Source organism: Sus scrofa, chromosome 14, assembly GCF_000003025.6.
Source record: "Sus scrofa isolate TJ Tabasco breed Duroc chromosome 14, Sscrofa11.1, whole genome shotgun sequence".
NCBI lineage: Eukaryota > Metazoa > Chordata > Mammalia > Artiodactyla > Suidae > Sus > Sus scrofa.
The window spans coordinates 120,960,800-120,985,632 of NC_010456.5; the positions used below are offsets into that span (position 1 = coordinate 120,960,800).

General features: G+C 41.8%; 1 protein-coding gene and 1 pseudogene across 1 annotated transcript in view; one reads left to right on the top strand and one right to left on the bottom strand.

Annotated features, from left to right (window-relative positions):
- LOC100155946 lies at positions 571–2,327 on the bottom strand (annotated as a pseudogene).
- Positions 8,830–24,833, top strand: part of SMC3 (structural maintenance of chromosomes 3) — a 39,296-nt gene continuing 23,292 nt past the window's right edge. The window contains exons 1-8 of the mRNA XM_005671452.3: positions 8,830–8,991; positions 10,297–10,372; positions 15,709–15,747; positions 17,904–17,971; positions 21,275–21,346; positions 21,988–22,067; positions 22,328–22,406; positions 24,019–24,136. Of these exons, the coding sequence (XP_005671509.1) occupies positions 8,977–8,991; positions 10,297–10,372; positions 15,709–15,747; positions 17,904–17,971; positions 21,275–21,346; positions 21,988–22,067; positions 22,328–22,406; positions 24,019–24,136 (547 nt within the window). The 5' untranslated portion in view covers positions 8,830–8,976. The remainder of the gene's footprint in view (positions 8,992–10,296; positions 10,373–15,708; positions 15,748–17,903; positions 17,972–21,274; positions 21,347–21,987; positions 22,068–22,327; positions 22,407–24,018; positions 24,137–24,833) is intronic.

Genomic DNA, 24,833 nt, shown 5'->3' on the forward strand with positions numbered 1-24,833 from the left:
GGTTCCCAGGCTAGGGGTCAAATTGGAGCTGTAGCTGCCAGTCTATGCCAGAGCCACAGCAATGAGGGATCCGAGCCGTGTCTGCGACCTACACCACAGCTCACGGCAATACCAGAACCTTAACCCACTGAGCAAGGCCAGGGATCGAACCCGCAACCTCATGGTTCCTAGTCGGATTTGTTAACCACTGCACCGGAATGGGAACTCCAGTTTTAATTTCAGAATCCTCTTCACAGTCATCATTTGTTTTATTATTGCATATTAGGAAATATATGTTTTTTCTTGATTAAAAGAAGTCAAGTGGGGAGTTCCCATTGTGGTGCAGTGGAGACGAATCTGATTTGTATCCATGAAGACACAAGTTCAATCCCTGGCCCCACTCAGTAGGTTAAGGATCCTGCATTGCTGTGGCTGTGGTGTAGGCCAGCAGCTGCAGCTCCAATTCGAACTCTAGCCTGGGAATTTCCATATGCCACAAGCGGAACCCTGAAAAGCAAAAAAAAAAAAAAAAAAAAAAAAAAAAAAAGTCAAGTAAAGTATGAGTTTGTTTGTTTGTTTGTTTGTTTTGAGGGATGTACATTTTATTGGAAACCTTAAATACTCTTCAGGCAGAATACAATGTCTTCAATCAAGGCTCTCATGGCCTACAGAGAAAACTGTTTGCATGAGGGGCAAGGAGAGGGACTGCAAAGAGGATGAGTACTTGGTTTGCCGAAAGGACTCCCTCACGAGTGCTCTTCAGCCCGCTTATCAGCTTTTGCCACAGCTTCTTCAATGGGTCCCACCATATAGAAAGCCTGTTAAGGGAGATGGTCATATTCAGCTGCCAAAATCTGCTGGAATCCTTTGATGGTCTCCTTCAGGGGTACCAGCTTCCCCATATGATCTGTAAAGACCTCGGCAACCTGGAATGGCTGAGACAAGAAATGCCGTATTTTCCGTGCACGGAACACAGTTAACTTGTCTTCCTCAGAAAGTTCATTCACACTCAGGATGGCAATGATATCCTGGAGGGATTTGTCGTCCTGTAGCATCTTTTCCACTCCACGGGCAACATCACAATGCTCACTGCCAACAATGTTGGGATCCATGATGCGAGAAGTGAAGTCCAGAGGATCCACAGCAAGATAAATGCCCAGCTCAGCAATAGCATGGGACAGCGCAGTGGTAGCATCCAAATGGGCAAAGGTAGTGGCAGGGGCAGGGGCAGTCAAGTCATCAGCAGGTACGTAGATGGCCTGTACAGACGTGATAGATCCTTTTCCGGTGGTGGTGATTCTTTCCTGCATGGCACCCATGTCAGCGGCCAGGGTAGGCTGATAACCCACAGCAGAAGGGATTCTGCCCAATAAAACAGACACCTCTGAGCCAGCCTGGGTGAAGCAAAAGAACTTATCAAAAAACAGCAGTACATCTTGATCTTCTTCATCTCTGAAGTATTCAGCTACAGTCAGTGAACTCCGAGCTACCAAAGACTGAGCACCAGGCATTTCATTTGTTTGACCATACACCAGTGCTACCTTGGAGGTAGCATCTTTTAAGTTGATAACACCAGACTCGATCATTTCATGGTATAAGTCATTGCCCTCACTGGTCCTCTCACCAACACCAGCAACCACTGAGTAACCACCATGAGCTTTGACTATGTTGTTGATTAGCTCCATCATCAGTACTGCCTTGCCAACTCCAGCACCAGCAAAGAGCCCAATTTTGCCACCCTTGGCATAAGGAGCCAGTAGGTCCACAACCTTGATACCAGTAATCAGAATTTCCTGCTCAACATTCATCTCCATGAATTCAAGAGCCTCAGCATAAATAGCAGCAAATTGTTTGGTTTTGATGGGACCTCGCTCATCAATAGGTTCTCCAGTGACATTCATGATTCTTCCCAAGGTCTCAGGCCCAACAGGAATTTTGACTGGTGCACCAGAATCCAGGACTTTCTGTCCTCTAACAAAGTCTTCTGTACCATCCGTGGATGGCAATCGTCCTTAAAGTACTCTCTCAAATTCTGGGCCACCTCCAGAACCAGCCTGGTCTCCCTGCCTTGCATTTTCAGGGCATTTAGGATGGGTGGCAGTCCTTCATCAAACTGGACGTCCACCACTGCACCAATGACTGCCACAATGCGCCCAGTGGCGGCGCCTGCCTTTGGCAATGGAGATGTTTGAGTGGCATAGTCTCCTGCAGGCTGGAGTGTGGCTGGAGCGGCCCGCAGTAGGAGCTGGGCTTGTGGTAGCAGCATTGAAGGGCTGAGTTCTTGAAAGGCCCCAGAGGCCGAGGCAGTGGCCACACGACTCACAAAACCCCTGTTTTTGTTTTTGAATTTTGGGAGCCACCCGTGGCATTTGGAAGTTCCCAAGCTAGGGGTTAAATCTGTGTCACAGCTGCAACCCAAGCCACAGAAGTGACAACATCTGATCTTTAACCTGCTATGCCACCAGGGAACTCCAATGCACAAAATTTTTGGTAAAGCAGAATTTATCTATTTTTTCTTCCATCGCTTATGCTTTTGCTGTCATATTTAAGAAACCATTGCCTAATCCATAGTCACAAAGATTTACTCCTATGCTTTCATGTAGGATTTTCTATTTTTCGCTCTTATGTTGAAGTCCATGAACATAGGGATCTGTGGATACAGCAAATAGACCATGTTGTTTCTGGGAGTGAGATGGACAGGCAGCCAATGATGGTAGAACGTCATTTACGTACTAAGCTAGATTTAGGCTTGGGTGAGCATAACATGATGTGAGTCACCACAAGAGAGAATCATGACCTTGGCGTCCCTTTGTGGTGCAGCAAGTTTAAGGATCCAGCGTTGTCACTGCAGCAGCTTGTGTTTCTGCTGTGCCACAGGTTTGATCCATGGCGTGGGAAAGTCCTCATGCTGTGAGGGTCACCAAAAGGAAAAAAAGAAAAGAAAGAAAATCACAACCCCTCATCCAGCTTCTAGATCCTTTTAGGCAGATCCCACACTACAGCCCACCAACCGAATAGAAGGCTGGGTCCTGAGCAAGGTGTATACATCCTTCAAGCATATTTAGTATCTATTCCTCCAACCTGACCCTGAAAGTTACCAAAGTAACTGAACCATGGGGAAAAAGAGGACACCCAGATCTTTTGAGTGCTATTGAAACTGGGCAGAACCCTGCGGGGCCCTGCCAGGTAAACAAAACAAAACAAAATAAAACAAAAAAAAGGCACATCTTTCTTGATCCTGGTTTGTTTTGTTTCCCTGTTTGTAGGGGAAAGGCTTCTGCCAAGATGGTCCCTGAGTTCCAAAGGGCAAATTTAAACAGTTACTAATTAAGGGAGTGTGAGAATGCAGAAACAAAGAAAAAACATCAAGAAAGGATAGTATAGTGGCTGGGCAGGTTTCTGACATATACACACAGTACATGTATCCTCTCTGACATGCATTTACAAGTTCTGCTACAGGAACTAATGTGGAGGGGGCGGGGGGCAACCCTGGACTGGTTGAAACCAGAAAGCTGATGATTGGGATTCCTGGACCACCCTGCTACCACACCACCACCCAATCAGAGGAAGTTCACACACCCTGCAGCCCTTCCTCCAAATTTTGCCTATAAAAACTCTGGCTTAGTTGTATCTTTTGGCCCCACGCCTACCAAGAGGTGGGTCTTGTTTTCATGTAACAATCCCACACTGGTTAGTTCTATGAACTAAAAACCATTACAGTAGGAGAGACCAAGTGTAGCTCCCTAAAACTGTCTTAAGTCCAGCCAAGATTGTAAATTAGAAGCAGTACCGCATCTTGGAGAAAATGGTGGAAATGAGAGACACTCTCAAAGGTTTAAAGGATGAGGGGTGGTGCTTCGCATTTAATTTACCAGTTAGGTCCTTGGAAAAACCAGATTGATCTTGACAGTAGACAAACAGCACTTAAGCAAGAGGAAACAGCTGCAGGGCTGGATGTAGAATCTTTACTAGAAGAGATAAACACAGATTGATGCTTATTATTCAAGTATTATCCAGCAATTTTTTTTTTTCTTTTTTGGGCCACCCTATGGCATAGGGAGGTTCCCAGGCTAGGGGTCAAATCAGAGTTACGGCTGTTGGGGACATGGCTTGGATTGTCAGTGTTGGAAAATGAGACACATGAACACAGGGAGATCTCGACAAGGTTCTTTACTTCTGCAGAAGGGCACAGGGACTCAAAAAGCACGGGCGCAGAGAAGAAAAGACCCTCTCTATTTCTCCCTAACACAGGTAATATACCTGTCCCCTTCCCATTGGTCAGGTCAGGGTGCACATTCTTCTTGGTTGGCTAATTTGAAACAGTTACTGGGAGAAGAGTGAAAGAAGAGGGGGGTTGGTCACAGGAGAGTGTTTCAGCTGAAACCAGAGCAAAATGGAGTAACCAAGATTTCCTTTGAGGAGTTCCCATCGTGGCACAGTGGTCAACGAATCTGACTAGGAACCATGAGGTTGTGGGTTCGATCCCTGGCCTTGCTCAGTGGGTTAAGGATCCAGCGTTGCCATAAGCTGTGGTGTAGGTCGAAGATGCGGTTCGGATCCCACATTGCTGTGGCTGGCAGCTACAGCTCCGATTAGACCCCTAGCCTGGGAACCTCCATATGCCACGGGAATGGCTCAAGAAATGGCAAAAAGACAAAAAAAAAAAAAAAAGATTTCCTTTGATAGAAAAGACATTATGTTACTTTCCACACAGCTGCCAGCCTGTACACCACAGCCACAACAAGGCAGATCCAAGCAGCGTCTGCAACCTACACCATAGCTCACAGCGACGCCAGATTCTTAACCCACTGATCGAGGCCAGGGATTGAGCCAGCATCCTCATGGATACTAGTTAGGTTTGTTACTGCTGAGCCACAGCAGGAACTAAAATGCATTCTTTTTAGTCTTCATCTGGAAGGAGAGCATTTGCACTCAGCAATTCACATTCAAGGTCTTAGCTTAGGGCCACAGTTACCTCTGTCAAATTATCACCTGGAGTACTTAATCCTCTCATCGTTTTTCCCAGGGACTTGCTGGATACAAGTTTGGTTATTAACTATGAACAAAAATAGCTAACATTATCTCTTGTGCATGTTGTTTTACATAAACCATCTCAGTTTATATGCTTAGAAGTCTTAGTAGGTAACAATATTACCCCCAATTTATGGATGAGGAAACAGGGGCTCCAAGAGGTTAATCTTTCCCATGTCTCATTAGCAACTGGAAGAGCTGGGATACAACAAGGGACTCCTGAAGTCCAACACAGCCTACTCACACATGACTCTGTTGAAGCAGTCCTGGTCTCTGCTGCCTGATAGGGCAGAAAGTGCTCCCACTTTAATTGCAGGAAAACAAAGTTCACGTAATAAAATGATGTGTCCCCAGGTTATGGAATTTGTAGGATGAGGTCAACATAAGACCTCTGAGTTTCCAGTCCAGGGTGGAATAAGCACCCTTGCTCCTCACAACTTCATCATAATGAGGAAAGTTCAAGGGAGATCATACTCGTAGCACCTTGAAGCTGGTGAAGAGCTAGCCATACAAATATAAGCAATTATGCTTATTATATGTGTATGTTTAAAGATTAAAGAGATTCCAGGAGGGAGTTCCCATCGTGGCTCGGTGGTTAACAAATCCAACTAAGAACCATGAGGTTGCGGGTTTGATCTCTGGCCTTGCTCAGTGGGTTAAGGATCTGGCATTGCCATGAGCTGTGGCATAGGTTGCAGACTCGGCTCGGATCCCGAGTTGCTGTGGCTCTGGCGTAGGCCAGTGGCTACAGCTCTGATTAGACCCCTAGCCCGGGAACCTCCATATGCCACAGGAGCGGCTCAAGAAAAGGCAAAAAGACAAAAAAAAGAAAAGAGATTCCAAGAGTTCCCATTGTGGCTCAGGGGTAACGAACCCAACGTGTATCCATGAGGACACAGGTTTGGTCCCTGGTCTCACTCAGTGGGTTAAGGATCCAGCATTGCCGTGAGCTGTGGTGTAGGTCACAGACACAACTTGGATCTGCATTGGTGTGGCTGTGGTGTAGGCCAGCAGCTGCAGCTCCGATTCAACCCCTAGCCTGGGAACTTCCATATGCCACGGGTGTGGCCCTGAAAAAAGCAAAAAAATTAAATACGTAAATAAATAAAGAGATTCCACTTGTTAACTTAAAAAAATGCACAACATGAAAGTTGAAAGTTAAGCTTTATTTGGGGTACAATTGGGACTTAAGCTGGGGAGACAGCATCTCAGGTACCACTGAGAAACCAATCCATGGAGGCTAGGGAGTAAGCTAGGATATATGAGTTTTCACAATAAAGGGAAGGTAGTAGGAACAAAAGATTTACGGGTAACCAGATTTACAGAAAAAGATTTACAGAAAACCAGTTTCCATGGGAAGATATAAAGGTCTGGGCTTGCTGGAATCACTCCTTTGATATGCACCTCAGCTACAGGCCAGTCTTCTTTGTTTCTTTCCCGAGTTCCCTCAGGGCTCACTGGCCCACCCTTGGGAGTGACTGTTCTCACAGACGACCATGACATCTTTTGTCCACTAACTACAGCCTAGGAGGCAATATTTCAGAGCCATCTGGACGAGGAAAGGGGGACTATCACTATATAAAGTCATAACGGTGAAAGGGGGAGGCGCAGAAGTTTGCTGCTGGTCTCGTGAAGGTGACCACTAGTCACAGACATCAGTCATCATGGAAGGATTTTAGTGTTTTCTAGATATTAGGACATGCAAGAATTAGGCTCTAAAATCTTCTAAAAATATCTGATTATCAAAGACCTTTTCTTCGGGTTTTCCCAGAGCTCAGTGCCTCACTCCTGGTCTCCACTCAGGGGTTGCTGTGGGTCGGCAGCTGCAGTGCCTCATGTAAAGGCTGATGGCAAGTGCCAAACCTATGTTCACACATTTTTAAAGAGACTTTACGGTTAGTACCTTTCCCCTCCCCACCCCCAAATGTGTATTGAGGAGCATGTTGAATCAATCCAAGGCGGGGTGGAGGGAAAAAAGTAAAAATATTGAAGGAGGTGATGCTATGTGTTAATGAGATGTTCTGAGATTAAAAAACAAAAAAAAAACAACAAAAAAAAAACCCAAAAAACTACAGTACTCATTTGTTTGACTATGAGCAAGTAGGCATTGTGTAGTTTTCTGGTTTATGGTGTCAGTTTCATTTGGGAATGTCCCTTTGCCCCCAGATAGTGCATCACTTGGAGGAACTATTTCTCCCTGTGAAAGGACATCCACCTATTCTGTTAAATGCTTCCCACAAGAGAAGGATGCTGCCATGGTGATAGGAAGTGGGTGGGATGGGTTCCTGAAGACCCTAAATATCCCTGGGCATAAAGGAGCCAAGGCACTGAGATAAATACTTTGCTTTCCTGAACTTGATTGTACCCCCATGCCACAAAAGGAACTCAAGCAGCTGCAGTGACAATACCTGATCCTTAACCTGCTGTGCTGTAAGAGAACTCCTGAAACTTTTCATTAAATAATTACTGAGTACTTTCTAGGAATGAGTTACTAAAGAAACAGCAGAAACGAGATAAACCCTTTCTCTCTTGGATTTATATTGTAGTAGAGACAGAATAAATAATACAAGAATGTTAATTCTCAAATCACCTTTTATATTTTATTTTTATATATTAGTTTTCCACTAATCTTTATTTTTTTCTGCCTGTATAAGTTATATAAACCAATTGGATAAGATTCATTTAGTATGTCTAAATAAGTAAAACTCTCATCACTGTAAAGAACATCATAAATGTTTGGTCACCATGCTTTCATCTATATACCTCTATAATTTAGGTAAATAGAATAGCCTTATGCATTGTTTCTGCAATTCTAAACATGAAAATGGTTTTATCCTCATTTTATAGGTTAGTAAAGAAGACTTAAAACTTCAATATCAATGTGTCTATGATCCCAGAGTTAGAAATCAACAGTATAGAGATGCTAATCCAGTAAATAGGGCTGGAACTGCCCAAGGGCAGTGGGAGGGGTGGTGAGGAGGGACCAACTTGGTTGGCAAGTAACTTCACAGTGGCCCAATTTCTAATCAAATGGTTTTTTCCCTAGGATTGATATACATCAGCTACACCAACGGTTGCCACTGGCGCCTCTTAGCTTTCAGACTGTTAAAAAAAAAAAGCGGGGTTGGGGGGAACTTTTAATCTTATCTAAATCTTGTTGCTGCAGTTGTCCAATCTGCCTAGATTTATAGCAAATAAAGCAGTAACAGCTCCGGAGGTATTAACCATGACATTATTACAACTAATTTTCCAGCGCCAAGTTTACATGGGGCTGTCCTGCGAGTGGACAGTCTAGAGCCATTGAGAGCCGTTCTAAATTTATAAAAGTCCCCGAGTAAGAGAGAATAATGGAACAGCCGGAATTCAGCTCGCCGAACACCGTCCCGCCCCCGATCCTGCATTCAGCAGGTTTGGGGGAATGGCACGACCCGCGCGCGGCGTTGGTTGGGGGGGGACGGGAGTGGTGTCGTCCCATTTTTATACAGTCGGAGACCACGTGACCTCCGCCCCGCACCGCTACTGGCCCTCCGCCTCTAGCTCTCGGCTTTGGCGCCGAACCTTTCCCCCCTTCTGGCCGCAACCATTATCTCTGAGCTCGGAGGAAATACGGGCCAACCACACGATCGAGGCTTTTCTGAATGAAACTTCCGACAATTTCTCCAGAAAAGTTCAGCTAAAAATTGAGGGATCAAGTGAAATACACCTGAAGACATCGTAGAAGGTTCCTTTTGCCAAAAAGAAAGAACGGACCTAACCCTGATTCCCCCTACGCTCCGTGGGGGTCGCGAGGGTGGTTCCGTCCGAGGCGCGGACTCCGCCTCCGCGGGCGCCGCCATTTTGTTTGGCTGGAGGGGAGCGAGCGGCGCTCTGGGGGGAGGGGTCTCCTAGGCTCCTCACCAGACCCCGCGCCCTCGCTGTTGCTTTTTGCGGCGGAGGCCGTCTCCCCGGCTAGGAGCGCCCGGAACCATGTACATAAAGCAGGTGAGGTCTATGTGTCCCTCCTTTCCCCTGCCACGGGCTCGTGAGGACCGCTCTTTGAGGCGAGGATGTCGCGGCCTTTCACATCTCCCCGCAGGGTGGACGCGGGGCTGGACAGGGAGTGTGGGGGAGGGGAGAGGGCCGACCCACTAGCGCAGGGCCGCGGAGAAGTGGGGCTCCTCCCTGCAGCCCCGGCGGCCCTGCAGGGCGCTCGCCTGAGGGGGGCGGGCTCGGGGAGAGGGGTGGAGGGGCTGGCGGGGCTGTCTTGTTGGAGGCACTAGGTCTTCCCGGGTGGGCCGGGGCGGGAGAGGCCCGGGACGGGAAGAGGCTTCGTCCTGCTGCCCTGGGCAGCTCCGCGAGGGCGTTTAGTGTGTGGTGGTGGTGGTGGTGGTGGGGTCTCCCCAGTCCGGGGGCGCCTCTGGGGGTGTCAGCCTAACTGGGGGTTTGCTCCTCCCCGACTTAGCCAAGGAGTGAGAAGGCTCCTCCTTCCTGCACGGTGCGTAGTGCCTCCTCATTCCGTTGTTTACTTCTGTCAAAATGGTCTTCCCGCGCTGGAGTCCACCGCAAAGATGGACCCATTCACGCTCTGCGAGAAGTTTCTCTTGTCGGATGTGTTGGCCTCAGAGCAGCGGTTCCACGAAAGGGATGCTCATTCTGGCTGGGCCGGAGTGTGGCTGGCAGGGACGCCCAGAAAAGCTGGGGCCGGTCTGCAAGTTTGATGTGCTTTTACTACAGCCTTGTAATGCTTAGTGTTCCTACGGACCTTGGGCTTGATTTTGAGAATTTCCTAACAGGTTATTAATTATCGCTCCTAAAAAAGCAACATTGGCAGTGGTTACTGATTTTTTTTTTAAATCACCGTTTTTCCAAAATGAGTTTTTCTTCTCTGAAATGGAAACTTTATTATCTTGCATTAAATGAGAAACCAGGACGGAAAGGTGTGCAAAAAGGTGTTAGTTTAGAGATTATTCCTGGAGTTCCCGTGGTGACTCAGTGGTTAACTAATCCGACTAGGAACCATGAGGTTGCGGTTCGATCCCTGGCCTTGCTTAGTGGCTTAAGAATCTGGCGTCGCCGTGAGCTGTGAGCTGTGGTGTAGGTTGCAGACGCGGCACGGATCCTGCGTTGCTGTGGCTCTGGCTTGGGCCGGCAGCTACAGCTCCGATTCAACCCCTACCTAGCCTGGGAACCTCCATATGCCACGGGAGCAGCCCTAGGAATGGCAAAAAGACAATAAATAAATAAATAAATAAATAGAAGTTATTCCTTTTGGGGTGTGTTTTGATAAATCCCTTTTTTATTTATCAGGTTATTATCCAGGGATTTCGAAGTTACAGAGATCAAACAATTGTAGACCCCTTCAGTTCAAAACATAATGTTATTGGTAAGTGTTCATGGTTTTACTCGATCAGATTTCAATCTATACAGACATTTAAATTCTGTCTCTATTAGGCTACAGACGACCTGTCTTTGAATATTATGTACACTTATATGTATTTTTTCTCTGTGAAATTACTTTTCTGTCTTTGATTTGCACTGATGAAGTTGCTTTCTTTATACATTTAAAATATTGGATAAGGCAATCATAAATTGCTCATTTTTATTCGGTAGTCATGTTGTGTATTTGTGTGGGAAGATCATAAACTTTGGATCATAACAGAATGGGATTCAAATCCCAATGCTGCCATGTATTCCTCAAACTTCACTCCCTGAGGTGCTTCAGTTTTCTCATTTGTACAGTGGAGATAATGATACACATTTTGTAGGGCTGTTGGGAAAATTAAATGAGAAAGCAGTTGTGTGAGGATAAGTTAATCATGATTGCCTTGCAACGTAATATCTAATCCATAAATTCTTTGGATGATAATGTTCCATTTGGCTGATACAGACAGCAAAAATGTTTTGAAATGAGTGCTTGTAGGCCCCAGAAAAGCATAGAATGTGCTGTTGACAAAGACTTATGCTATGCAGTGTCCTCCTTAAAGAGTATGTTGGTATATTTGTCTGCTTAGTTTACCATAACAAAATATCAGAGACTAGGTGGCTTAAACCACAGGGATTAATTTTTTTACTTTTCTGGAGGCCCTACCCCTCACGCTAATAGGACCTTCTTTGAGCCTCTCCCTCTCATCCCCCCAAAAAGGCCCCATCCTCTTAACCTCACATTTACCTCCCAAAGGCCCCCATCTCCAAAAAGCTTCACATAGGGAGTTAGGGATGCAACATATGAATTTGAGGGGGCGACACAATTCAGTCCATAGCATGGGGTGAGATGAGATTGGTATAGAAATCAATAAAGGGTGAACAGTTAATGCTGATGTTCTCAGAAAAACTTTGAGAATCATACTTTATTTTGAATTAAGTAAATAAATAATAAAAGTTTAAAATTGACGGCAGAGAAGAAACCTGCTCTGGATGTGTCAGTTGCAACCTTGTATTTGGAAATAAAGAAAATATGCTTTTCTCCCTGTCTTACCTACTGAAGAATCATTCATAAATTGGTGTCCCATAAGGGTGGCATGATTGTATTAGAGTTTTACATTTTGACTAAAAGTGCCTTCTAATTATCATCAATCAGAAAATCTTTAGATTTGGAGAAAAATGAGTAATTACTAGACTTATTTCCTTAAATGTATACAGTTGTCCCTTGGTATTGGGATGCTGAATCCCTTGTATAAAACTTTTTAAAAAATCTTAAGTCTCTTTGCATGTACTCTGGGTTGCTTATGATACAATGTAAATGTAAGTGGTGGGTTTTTTTGTTTGTTTTTTTTTTTTGTCTTTTTAGGGCTGCACTGGTGACATATGGAGGTTCCCAGGTTAGGGGTCCAATCAGATCTGTAACCTCCAGCGTGCACCAGAGCCACAGCAATGCCAGATCTGAGCCCCGTCTTTGACCTACACCATAGCTCATGTCAACACCAGATCCTTAACCCACTGAGCGAGGCCACAGATCGAACCCACAACCTCATGGTTCCTAGTTGGATTTGTTTCCACTGCACCACAATGGGAACTCCTGTAAGTAGTTATTAATGCAGTGTAAATACTGTGTAAATCAGTTGCCACAAGCTTGTGGCAAATTCTAGTTTTGTTTCTTGGAACTTTCTGGAAAGTTGCCCCCCTCCCCAATATTTTCAGTCTGTGATTGGTTAAATCTCCCAGTGTGGAACCCAGGGATTTGAAATTGAGCAGACTGGCTATGATTTTATAAATGGGCTGAAAATGATGGCCATTTTTATCTGGGATGATTAAATTATGTCTCTAGGACCTATCAAGGTTTTTTGTTTTTTGTTTTCTTTTGTTTTTGCTTTTTAGGGCTGCACCCTCAGCGGCATATGGAAGTTCCCAGGCTAGGGGTATAATTAGAGCTACCGAGCCAGCCTACAGCATAGCCACAGCAGCGCCAGATCCAAGCCCCGTCTGCGACCTACACCACAGCTCATGGCAATGCTGGATCCTTAACCCACTGAGCAAGGCCAGGTTCCTAGTCAGGTTTGTTTCTTGCTGCACCACAACGGGAACTCCCCAATCAAGTATTTTTATTTTAGCTGTTATCAGATGGCTGTTGTACTACTTTGGATTAGGATTGTCAGTAGTCACAAAGGAAATTATCGAAGTGTTCTTTCATTTGTTTTAACTGAAAAATATAATGTGGTTTTATTGGCTTAACGTGCTTTAAAAAACACTTCTCTTAATCATGTAAGAAAGACCAGAAGTAGTATAGACTGAGGTTGATCCTAAAACTGCCTGGTAAAAGCATACCACTTTAATTGTTTAATGATTGTGACCCTTAAGAAACTCAAGATTTGAAGACAGATACCTCGTGCTGATACTTGAATATCTGATGTTCAGATGAAAGAACCATATACTCTTTTCTAACCTAACAAAAGAACTGTATGTGAAGTTATAGAACATTATGAGAGAGCATAAAAACTGAGAAAAAAAATTAAACTGTAATCCTTCTACCAGGATTACAGTTGAGACTTAATATTAATGATGTATACTTGTATTAATCCTGATTTTCTGGAAAACAGAGCCTGGGGTCTGCTTAGCTGCTAAGGTTTTAATGGGAGGATGCAGTCTGAGGGCAAGGCTAGGGGAAAAGCAGTCATAGCTGACAAAGAAGATAGACCCGGCTTGTGGTCCACATTGTATAACTTCAGACAGACTTTGTGAACCCACCACACCTCAGAAAGCTCAAATGGGAGAGGAATAGAGAGGGTTCTATATGCTGACTCCTGTCTCTGTTTGGTTGATTTACCACATCGGGCGTTGATTCCCCCATGCTTTTGGATTGTGTCATTCTGGGGAACTGTAACCTTTGGGCTTTCACAGACCTGAAGGCACCCCTAGGGTAGGCTGAAACAACCTGAGATGTTGGGAAGCTAGCTTCTCTGATGACAGGCAACCAAGACCCTTGTTAGGGCAGGTGAATCTTGGGGATGCAGTAAACTGGGTCTTTCTCAATACTCTGGTTTCATACATATCTATATATAACTATGCTTTTTAAGATAAAAGTTTATAGTAATTTTTTTTTGCCCCCTCAAGATAATATATTTCTTAATATCTTTCCTTATTAAATATTTAACGTCGTTACCGTTAGTATTTCCCCACTTGCTTTATCATTTGCACTCACTCTTGCACTTAAGTATGTATATATCATGGTCATTTACCTGTGATTTCAGTGTGTATTTTCTGAGAATAGAGATATTATCTTATATAACCATAGTATAATTATCAACTGCAATAAATTTAACATCAGTACAATAATCTATTATTTCTTTTCCAAGTATGTTGATTGTCTCAGAAATGTTCTTTATAGTATTTTCCCACCTTTAATACAAGATCTAGTTAGGATCAGGTACTGTGTTTAGATGTCTTGTGTGTGTGTGTGTCTCTCTCTCTCTTTTTTTTTTTTTGCTTTTAAGGGCCGTACTCACGGCATATAGAAGTTCCCAGGCTAGGGGTCAAATCGGAGCTGCAGCTGCTGAACTATGCGATAGCCACACAACATGGTATGTGCAAACTGCACCACAGCTCCTGGTAACATCATATCCTTAACCCAATGAGCAAGACCAGGGATCGAACCCACATCCTCATGGATGCTAGATGAGTTGGCTCCTAACCCGCTGAGCCACAGCAGGAACTCCAGTTGTCATGTCTCTTTACTCTTACTTAATCTGGCTCATTTCCAGAGCCTTTCTTTATCTTTTATAATGTTATTTTTGAAAAGTATTACATAAATGATGTGTCATTTTCAGGGTATTACATCTGAAGGCACATGATGTTCATCTACTTCTTATTGATGATGTTATTTTTGATTGCCTAGTAGAGGTTGTGTCCAATTTTTCTCACCGTATAATGTTATTTTCCTTGCAACTTATGAGGGATGGGGAGACATTTTTGGACCATCAAATATTATGCTACTTATCAAAATTCCCCCTTAGAGTTAGCATCTGTTGGTAATTCTTGCCTTTATTCCGATGTTTACAGAATGATGATTTTTCTGTTTCCAGCACTCGTTTCACATTTACCACTTGATACTCTATTGTGCAAAGGCTCTCCTTCTTTAGTATTTATATATTTATTAGGATGGACTTGTGGATGATTCTCCGTATCCCCCAGCACTAATTTATAATTCATCTTATTTTGGTGCTTAAATTGTTCTAGATTTAGCCGTTGGAAGCTCTCTTCAAGCTGGCCTCTGTGTCTGTTATATTGCCACCCCCTCCTTTTTTTTTTTTTTAAGAGAACTTCATTACTTTCTGATCTCTTTAGAATTTATTTTGGATTAAAGTGATAGCTTCGAGTCTAATTTGTTCAGGTCCAGATTGATATTGGTCAAGATTGAGAGAGTGGCATAGTTGTTCATGACTTAATGAAAATTTTGCTAAACAAAGTTGAAATGAATTCATTAGGTGGGAAATATTTGATATCCTTTTATATATAGAATTACGTATTTCTGAATTCAGGTGGTAAAAACAAGTGCCTTAGGGTTGTCTGTATTTTTGCAATTCTGAGAGACTGTATATCATATATAGGGCTGACTGGAAACTGTTCAACATGGAAATGGTTTGAGAAATATTTTTTTGTCTTTTTTTTTTTTTTTTTTTTTAGGACTGTACCTGCTCAATATGGAGGTTCCTAGCCTAGGGGTCAAATTGGAGCTGTAGTTGCTGACCTACACCATAGCTCAGGGCAATGTTGGATCCTTAAGCTTAAGCTACCAAGGGAGGATAGGGATTGAACCTGAGTCCTCATGGATACTAGTCAGATTCGTTTCTGCTGAGCCATGATGGGAACGCCTGGTTTGAGAATTTTAAATGACTGTTTAAGTATTTAAAAATTTTAGCTTTATATGAGTCTTTAAATTGTTAGAAATATTTTATTATATACAGTTAAAATAGAACTACATGGTCATTGTAATGATTATATAAATGATGAAAATCAAGTAGTATGTATAGTTACTCCTAATAATTGGGAAAGAGCAAAATGAATAAACAATAAACTAAATTTCTTTAAGAAAAAAGTCTGTTTAAAAGCTGCATTCACTTGGTAATTAAAACTGTTTTATTGACTGTTTTTGTTGTTCACTGTTCTGTTGTATTTAATTTCAGTTTTTAAGATGTTAGAAAATTGCCTTTTATATTTTTTAATACTTTCAGTAATGTTTTGTCTTTTACACAAAATATGTAACATGTACTTTTTGAAATTTTATAGTGGGCAGAAATGGATCTGGAAAAAGTAACTTCTTTTATGGTAGGTATTATTTTTCGAATTCTAAATATAGTGAGACCTGGGTATCTTAAGGTAGTTTTATCTGAGGTTATGTCCTCATGAAACACCAGAAAACAGGGTTTTAATGTAGAGTGTAAGAATCTGAGTTCTACTCTAGTGATTAATTAGCCATGCGACACGACAAAATACTTAATCTCTCAAAGTACTACTTTATTTTAAAGACAGATGTTTGCCCTGCCTACCTTATACCTGAGATCAGTAGTCAGAGTCAGATGAGATAATACTTAGAGAAGTGCTTTCTAAACTTGGGTGCTGGAGTTCCCGTTGTGGCTCAGTGGTCAACGAAACCGACTAGGAACCATGAGGTTGCGGGTTCAATCCCTGGCCTCGCTCAGTGGGTTAAGGATCCAGTGTTGCTGTGAGCTGTGGTGTAGGTCGCAGATGCGGCTCGGATCCCGAGTTGCTGTGGCTCTGGCGTGGGGTCTACAGCTACAGCTCTGATTAGACCCCTAGCCTGGGAACCTCCATATGCCACGGGAGCAGCCCAGGAAAATGGCAAAAAGACAAAAAATAATAATAATAATAATAAAATAAACTTGGGTGCTGTATGTAAATGTATGTAGGTAGGGAGGGAAAATATGGGTGCAGTAGAATAGTTAATATTGTTTTGGAAAATGACTCATCTCTTTGATTTAAGTCAATCATTTTAATAAAAGATGGAGGGGTTTAAAAACTTTAGACTCAACAAAGACTTTTGTTTTTGTTTTTGCCATTTTTTGGGCTGCTCCTGTGGCATATGGAGGCTCCCAGGCTAGGGGTTGAATCGGAGCTGTAGCCGCAGGTCTACGCCAGAGCCGCAACAACACAGGATCCGAGCCGCGTCTGTGACCTACACCACAGCTCACGGCAACACTGGATCCTTAACCCACTGAGCAAGGCCAGGGATTGAATCCTCAGCCTCATAGTTCCTAGTGGGATTCGTTAACCACTGAGCCACGACGGGAGCTCTCACAAAGACAGTTGTTGATTTGAAAATAGTAAATAGAGCTTTGAAAATTATCTCTAAAGATAAAATGCAGTTAAGAATAGTAATGCTTCTGTTAACTTCTTTTTTTTTTTTTTTTTTTTTTTTTTTTTTAGGGCTTCACCCATGGCATATGGAAATTCCTGGGATAAGGGTCAAATCGGAGCTATAGCTGCCGGCCTACACCACAGCCACAGGAACTCGGGATCTGAGGTGCATCTTCAACCTACACTACAGCTTATGGCAACACCAGATCCCCAACCCAGTGAGCCGGCCAGGGATTGAACCTGTATCCTCATGGATACTAGGCATGGATACTAGGTACAGTGGGTACTCCAGCAAATCTTTGGAAGAGAAAAAATATTTTAACAGAATCGGACTGTATAAGGAGTAGGTTGAAAAAATTTTGGACCTCTCAGTTGGACTAGTGTTTGAGGAAAGGTGGTGGGGGTTAGTAATAGCAAAGGTTCTATCCCTTCTATGCTCACAAATCTAAATAGTACTCTATACCCCATCACTGGTGGTAATTTGGGGATGGTGAGAAAAGTAGTATTGGAATGGAAGTATTTCATAATCTCTTGGAGAGGATACACATATATACACATATTCTTTTTTATAGTGTCAAAGGTCTCTTGATATCCTATTAAGAATATAGGAATTTATCCTATTTTGTTAAATTTCAAAATTTAGAAATTCCCTGCTCAGTAGGTTAAGCATCTGGCATTGTCACTGCTGTGGTATGGTTTGATCCCTGGCCTGGAAACTTCTGCATGCTGCAGGCATGGCCAAAAAAATAAAATTTATATCCTTTATTTTTAGTAGGTAAAAGCAAATATAGCATGAAGCCTAACCAGTGTATACTTTGATCAAGAGGTATACCTTAGTTCTGCTTATCTTTTTGTGTTTCTAAGTGTTCTCTTTTTGTTTTGTTTCAGTAAAAAACTTTTTAATGTTTTTTTAGTATCATTTCCTAGCCAATTAGTCTGACGTATGGGCAGATTTTCTGCATTTATTTTGTTTATATGAAACAGGTAATCTACTTTATCTACATCATTCATTACCTGATACACTGTATTCTCTGAAAGTATGGGAATTATGAATAGGGCATAAATCCTTTTATAGATTGTACTAATAATTATTTTTGTATTTCTAGCAATTCAGTTTGTTCTCAGTGATGAATTTAGTCATCTTCGTCCAGAACAGCGATTGGCTTTGCTGCATGTGAGTGAGGCTGCTTTAACACATTATTGATGTTGAATACTTCCAAAAATACATTGTCAATTCTGGTGAACAGTTATTTGTTCAAGTTTCAGATCCTTTGTGACCATGACGCAGTCAGTCTCTCTTTTAATGTGTGGTGTTCTGCTGTGAAATTTAGTCTACTATATTAATACAGGATAAAGGCTTAATTTTTATATAATGGTAATTAAGAAGATTGTACAAGTTCCCTTTGAATGGATATGTCTTCCAAATAAATGTAAATTCTTTATTGAAAGTATGGTCTGGTAAGGGGCTGAAAGCAGGTTTGCTGGAAAGAGTTAAGTTGGGAATTAGAAACTTTGAGAATTAGGATCATAAGTTAATTGGGAGTGTAGAGAAGCAACCATTGCAGACTAAACAACGTAAAGTTGTTTTTAACCATGTTTGTACTTAAATGGTAACATTTTCTCATATGAAGGGCAGTATATTTATAGTAATGACAGTTGTTAGAATTTTAAATAGATAATTATGAATAATAAAATAATTTTAGGATAAGAAAGCATAAAAAGCTGTGATAAAATGCTATCTGTCTTTCTGTGTTTTTTTTGTCTTTTCTAGGGCCTCACCTTTGGCATATGGAAGTTCCCAGGCTAGAGGTCTAATCAGAACTGTAGCCACCAGCTCACGCCACAGCAACGCAGGATCAGAGCCGTGTCTGACCTACACCACAGCTCACAACAACGCCAGATCCTTAACCCACTGAGCGAGGCCAGGGTTTGAACCCACAACCTCATGGTTCCTACCTGGTCGGGTTCAGTAACCACTGCGCCATGACGGAACTCCTATCTTTCTGGTTTTTAAGCATGGTTTATAATTTTAAGACTGGAAAGTACGAGTTCCTTTCATGGGCCAGTGGAAATGAACCTGATAGTATCCATGAGGGCAAAGGTTTGATTCCTGGCTTTGCTCAGTGGGTTAAGGATCCAGTGTTGCCATGAGCTGTGGTGTAGGTTGGCCCCCTACCCTGGGAACGTCCATATGCTGTGGGTGTGGCCCTAAAAAGCCCCCAAAAAAGGCCAGAAAGTGAGATATCTCAATATATCTCAACAGTACCTCAGGCTTAGGAAGGTTGGTTTTTTGGTTTTCTTTTTTCTTTTTTGGTTGCCCTGGGGCACATGGAGCTCCCAGGCCAGGGGTCAGATCCATGCCACAGTTGTGACCTATGCCACTGGATCTTTAACCCACTCTGCCAGGCTGGGGATTGAACCTGCATTCCAGAGACACTGCTGATCCTGTTGCACCAGAACTTGAAGAAGGTTTTATTAAAACCATTATGTTTTTTTCTCCCAGTCTTAAATTTGAATTTTTTTGTCTTTTTCTAGGGCCGCACCCTCGGCATATGGAGGTTTCCAGGCTAGGGGTCCAATTGGAGCTGTAGCCACTAGCCTATGCCAGAGCCGCAGCAATGCCAGATCCAAGCTGCATCTGTGACCTACACCACAGCTCACAGCAACACCGGATCCTCAACCCGCTGAACAAGGCCAGAAATCGAACCCTCGACCTCGTGGTTCCAGTCGGATTCATAACCACTGAGCCATGACAGGAACTCCTGAATTTTTTTTTTTTTTTTTTTTTCTTTATAGCCACACCTGTTGCATGTGGAAGTTCCTAGGCCAGGGGTCAAATTGGAGCTGCAGCTGCCAGCCTATGCCATAGCAATGCTGGCTCCTTAGCCTACTGAGCTAGTCCAGGGATCAAACCTGCATCCTCACAGATACCATGTTGGGCTCTGAACCCATTGAGCCACAGCAGGAACTCAAATTTGAATTTTTAGTTCAGTAATCAGGATTGATTCACTGTAGAAAAATCTCTCTTGGAGTTCCTGTCGTGGCTCAGTGGTTAACAAATCCGACTAGGAACTGTGAGGTTTCGGGTTCAATCCCTGGCCTTGCTCAGTGGGTTGGGGATCTGGCATTGCCATGAGCTGTGGTGTAGGTCACAGACACAGCTCGGATCCCGAGTTGCTATGGCTGTGGTGTAGGCCGGCAGCCGTAGCTCCAGTTGGACCCCTAGCCTGGGAAGCTCCACATGCTGCGGTAGCAGCCCTAGAATACAGAAAGACAAAAAAAAGAAAGAAAGAAAAATCTCTCTTTAGGTTTCTCAGATTGATATAGAAAAATACTTTTGTAGGTATTGTTCTTCATTGTATCGAACTAGTACATAATAATAGTTTTCACAATCTAGAAATTATCTGGTGTGTAAGTAGTTTGGTCACAAATTGATCTAAATGTGACACATGTTAAATGTGTATGTTTCCATAGATTTAAAACTGTAGAATATCTCAGATGTTTAAAAAGAGGACAGTTACAGTAATTATCACATGATTTATTAGGATTTCTTTTTACTCTTTTTTTTTTTTTTTTTTGTCTTTTTGTCTTTTGTTGTTGTGTTGTTGTTGTTGCTATTTCTTGGGCCGCTCCCGCGGCATATGGAGAGTCCCAGGCTAGGGGTTGAATCGGAGCTGTAGCCACCGGCCTACGCCAGAGCCGCAGCAACGCGGGATCCGAGCCGCGTCTGCAACCTACACCACAGCTCACGGCAACGCCGGATCGTTAACCCACTGAGCAAGGGCAGGGACCGAACCCACAACCTCATGGTTCCTAGTCGGATTTGTTAACCACTGCGCCAGGACGGGAACTCCAGGATTTCTTTTTAGCATTAAGGTGGTTCTATAGGAGAAAAGCCTCAGAGTGTTTTATATATAAGCAAATAGGTAGAATTGGGTAGCTATGAGGTCTTGTACTCCAATAAGGTGGTTTGCAGAATAGGACCTAAAAGTATGCCCAGCTCTGACATCTCTTGCATAGTTCTCATTTTTAAATTCAGAATCAAAAGCTATTTGGTTGTGGAGTTCCTGTCATGGCTCAGCCGTTAACGAACCTGACTAGCATCCATGAGGATGCTCAGTGGGTTAAGGATCCAGTGCTGCCGTGAACTGTGGTGTAGGTCGAAGATGTGGCTTGGATCCTGTGTTGCTGTGGCTGTGTAGGCCAGTGGCTACAGCTCTGATTCAACCCCTAGCCTGGGAACCTCCATATGCTGCCAGTGCAGCCCTAAAAAGACAAAAAAAGCTATTTGGTTGAGTATTGTTATCCTAACCCTTCCTGTTTTGGGAAGAGGGATATGTACTAGTCTGATAGAAATTTTTCTCCATTGAATCAGGCTTGTTACCATGCACTAAATTTTAAAAATTAAAGAATATGAAAACACCACTTGTGATATTTTCATGACTTAAATGACACATTTATTTTTTTCATGTTTTAGGAGGGTACTGGTCCTCGTGTTATTTCTGCTTTTGTGGAGATTATTTTTGACAATTCAGACAACCGGTTGCCAGTGAGTAATTGCTTTTTGTAATGATGCTGAGAATTTCATTGATGGAATTGACCTTTTTTCCATGTTTTGAAACATTTATTTATAGCTGTCTTCAGTCTTTTTATAATTTAGTTTGTACTAAGATAACTATAGCTTATGTACTAATTTTGTCTTAAAGTTATAATGAACATTCTGGTAAACAAATGGAAATGTGCAAACTTATGTGAAAAAATGTCTTTGTCAGAGTTCCTGTCGTGGCGCAGTGGTAGCAAATCTGACTAATATCCCTGAGGACTTGGATTTGATCCCTGGCTCTGCTCAGTGGGTTAAGGATCGGCATTGCCATGAACTGTGGTGTAGGTCCCAGAGGAGACATGGCTTGGCCTTGGTGTGGCTGTGGCTGTGGTGTAGTCCAGCAGCTACAGCTCCAATTTGACCACTAGCCTGGGAACTTCCAATATGCCTCAATGCAGCCCTACAAAACTTAAAAAAGAAAAGTCTTTGTCATTGAGTTGAGTATTCATAGCATATTTTTAGTGCGATAATTGAAATTTCAAAATAATTAAAATTATTAGTAAGGAACTCTAAAATGACCTTATTAACTATAAAGTTTCCACTTTCATTATTAGATTTAACTTTGGGCTTTTACCTTTTTTTCTTAGATCGACAAAGAGGAAGTTTCACTTCGAAGAGTTATTGGTGCCAAAAAAGATCAGTATTTCTTAGACAAAAAAATGGTCACGTAAGCATTTTGTCTTTATGTTTGTAATCTGTAGACAAAAGAGTTAAAAATGCTCTTTTACTTCATATATGAGCTCTATTTGCCTCATGTTCAACAAATCCATGTATAGATCATAAATATAAAAAGATTCTCTGAGGTTGCTACAGCAAGTAGTTTGATAACTCATCTGTACTCATGCCCCTTAACTCAGGAGTTAGTGTACTCTTTTTGCTGATTGTTGGATTTATTTGAAAAAATTTTTTTTAATTGTTTATCAACAGGAAAAATGATGTGATGAATCTCCTTGAAAGTGCTGGTTTTTCTCGAAGCAATCCTTACTATATTGTTAAACAAGGAAAGGTAAAAAAATTTATGTATCTTAGTGTATTCATTGAATGATGAATTTAATTCTGGTGGTTAAGTTGTAGTGAAAATGGATTTTATTGTCTTCTGTTTTCATTGATTTATTTTGCACTGAAGTTTGTATTACCTTTTATGTGACCGTAAACTACAAAATAGATCAATTGCATAGTGGGATGAAAGTATTTCAGCAGAACTGTTTAAGTGGATCTTGTTTTCTTGTGATCTATATCACTTACTGAGGTATACTATACTGGAAGATATTTTTGGTATAGAAGTCACAATCATATTTAAGAATATTGTAGAAACTTTATAGAAATCACATTTGAAAAAAGTTACTTTCTGGAGTTCCTGCTGTGGTACAGTGGTTAAGAATCTGACTGCAAGGGCTTGCGTCTCTGTGGAGGCATAGGTTCAATCCCAGACCTGGTGCAGTGCAGGTTGAAGGATCCTTTGTGGTGTAGGTCTCAGATTTGGCTGGAATTTAATCCTTGGCCCAGGAGCTTATGTATGCTGCAGGTGCAGCCATTAAAAAAAATTTTTTTCAATTAAATTTTTTTTTTTTTTTTTTTGCTTTTTAGGGCTGCACCCATGGCTTATGGAAGTTCCCAGGCTAGGGGTCTAATCAGAGCTACAGATGCGGCCTTCACCAGAGTCACAGCAATGCAGGATCCAAGCTACATCTGCGACTTTTACCACATGGCAGTGCCAAATCCTTGGCAGTGCCAGATCCTTAACCCACTGAGCGAGGCCAGGGATTGAACCTGCAACCTCATGCTTCCTAGTTGGATTCGTTTCCGTTGCATCACAATGGAAACTCCAAAAGAAAAAATTTTTTTTTTATTTAAAAGTTGCTTTCTGAAATTAATACACTGTTAGTATATCACAGAATTAAAATGCTAGAAAACTTACATTACCAGAAATCTACGATAATGCTACATAGTATTTTCCTTTAGTATATATTCTTGATAGTTTTTAGGAGTTAAATACTTTAGCTGACCTGTTTCCTCATGTATTTTAACTACATCTAAGATAATTTTTTTTTCTTAGAACATATCCTACAGTATCTCTATAGTTTACTATTATGCTGTTTTGGACTAGGGGAAAATCCTTTTAAGATGTCCACTTTTTATTTTATGTTGGAGACTTTTTTAGATTATGTGTTGGAAAGTTAGCATTCAGAAGAAGTGATTAGGGAGAGTATGGTGTTTCACTTTAAGAGCAAGATTTTAAAAAGACTTAAGAGAATTCCTTTAAAAGAGTCTTCTTGCGCATATGCAACATAGGTCTACATTGTTTCAATTTTTGCTCTTATTTCATATAAGCTGTCTACCACTACTTCTTCTGCAAGAGTATTGCCATCATCCCAACTCTTTATGCTGTATTTCTTTATTCTGGGTTTGTTTTCTTTATAGCAGTTATACTGTAATGGTATGCATTACCATGTTTTTCCCCCCACTTAGAATGTAGGTTCCTTGAGTGCAAGACCTTCTCTAGTCATTGTTTCCCAGCTCAGACTCATACTTAAAGCTTAGCATGTGAATACTTCCAAGGTAGAGTTCATAAAGAGCAGTCTGTAGCTCTGTAATAATTATTTTTCTAAAACTTGTAGATCAACCAGATGGCAACAGCACCAGATTCTCAGAGGCTAAAACTATTAAGAGAAGTAGCTGGTACTAGAGTATATGATGAACGAAAAGAAGAAAGCATCTCTTTAATGAAGGAAACAGGTAAAATAAATGTGATTCTACCTTATGTATCCTTTTTGTTGTGAATTACATTTTCTTTGTGTTATGATTCTCAGGAGCTGTCTATTCTTAGGAGTTTACTATATGATAATTTGCCTATGTACTGAATGGAGTGAAAATTAGTTTCAGGCAGTTTAAGGTTTGAGACTTCCAATAATTTCTCTCTTTGAATAAAGAATTGTTACATGAGATAATAAGTGCCCCTGTAAGTCAATTATTTTGTGCCTCTAGCATCCTCCTCATTGTTAGAATAAGAAATTTGGAAGTATTCCTCCCCCTGCCCCAGATTTGTTAGAATAGTAGTCGGCATCAAGTTTTAAGTTGTTCAGCAGCAAGTAAATGTGAAATAATGAACTTAAATCTTCTTACTACATTTATTATGGGAACCCTACTTTGTTTTTCAACTGCTGTGTCCTCTCATGGCTTAGAGTCAGCCCTGGGCTCAAAATCTGTCTAAGATTTCCCGATATTGTGATTTTAGATTTGACTTCCCTGGTCCAAAGCTGCCCAGTCTGAAATTCTTTTTTATAGTTTATGGTGGTGAGTAGAGGATTAAAGTAGCACTATGATTAGAATATAGTAGGTATTCAGTTTATCAATCGATCATGCTTTTACAAATATTGAGAATCAGAAATGTTAGGTAGCTTTTATTTTTGTTTTTTAATGTTGTGGGAAGGCA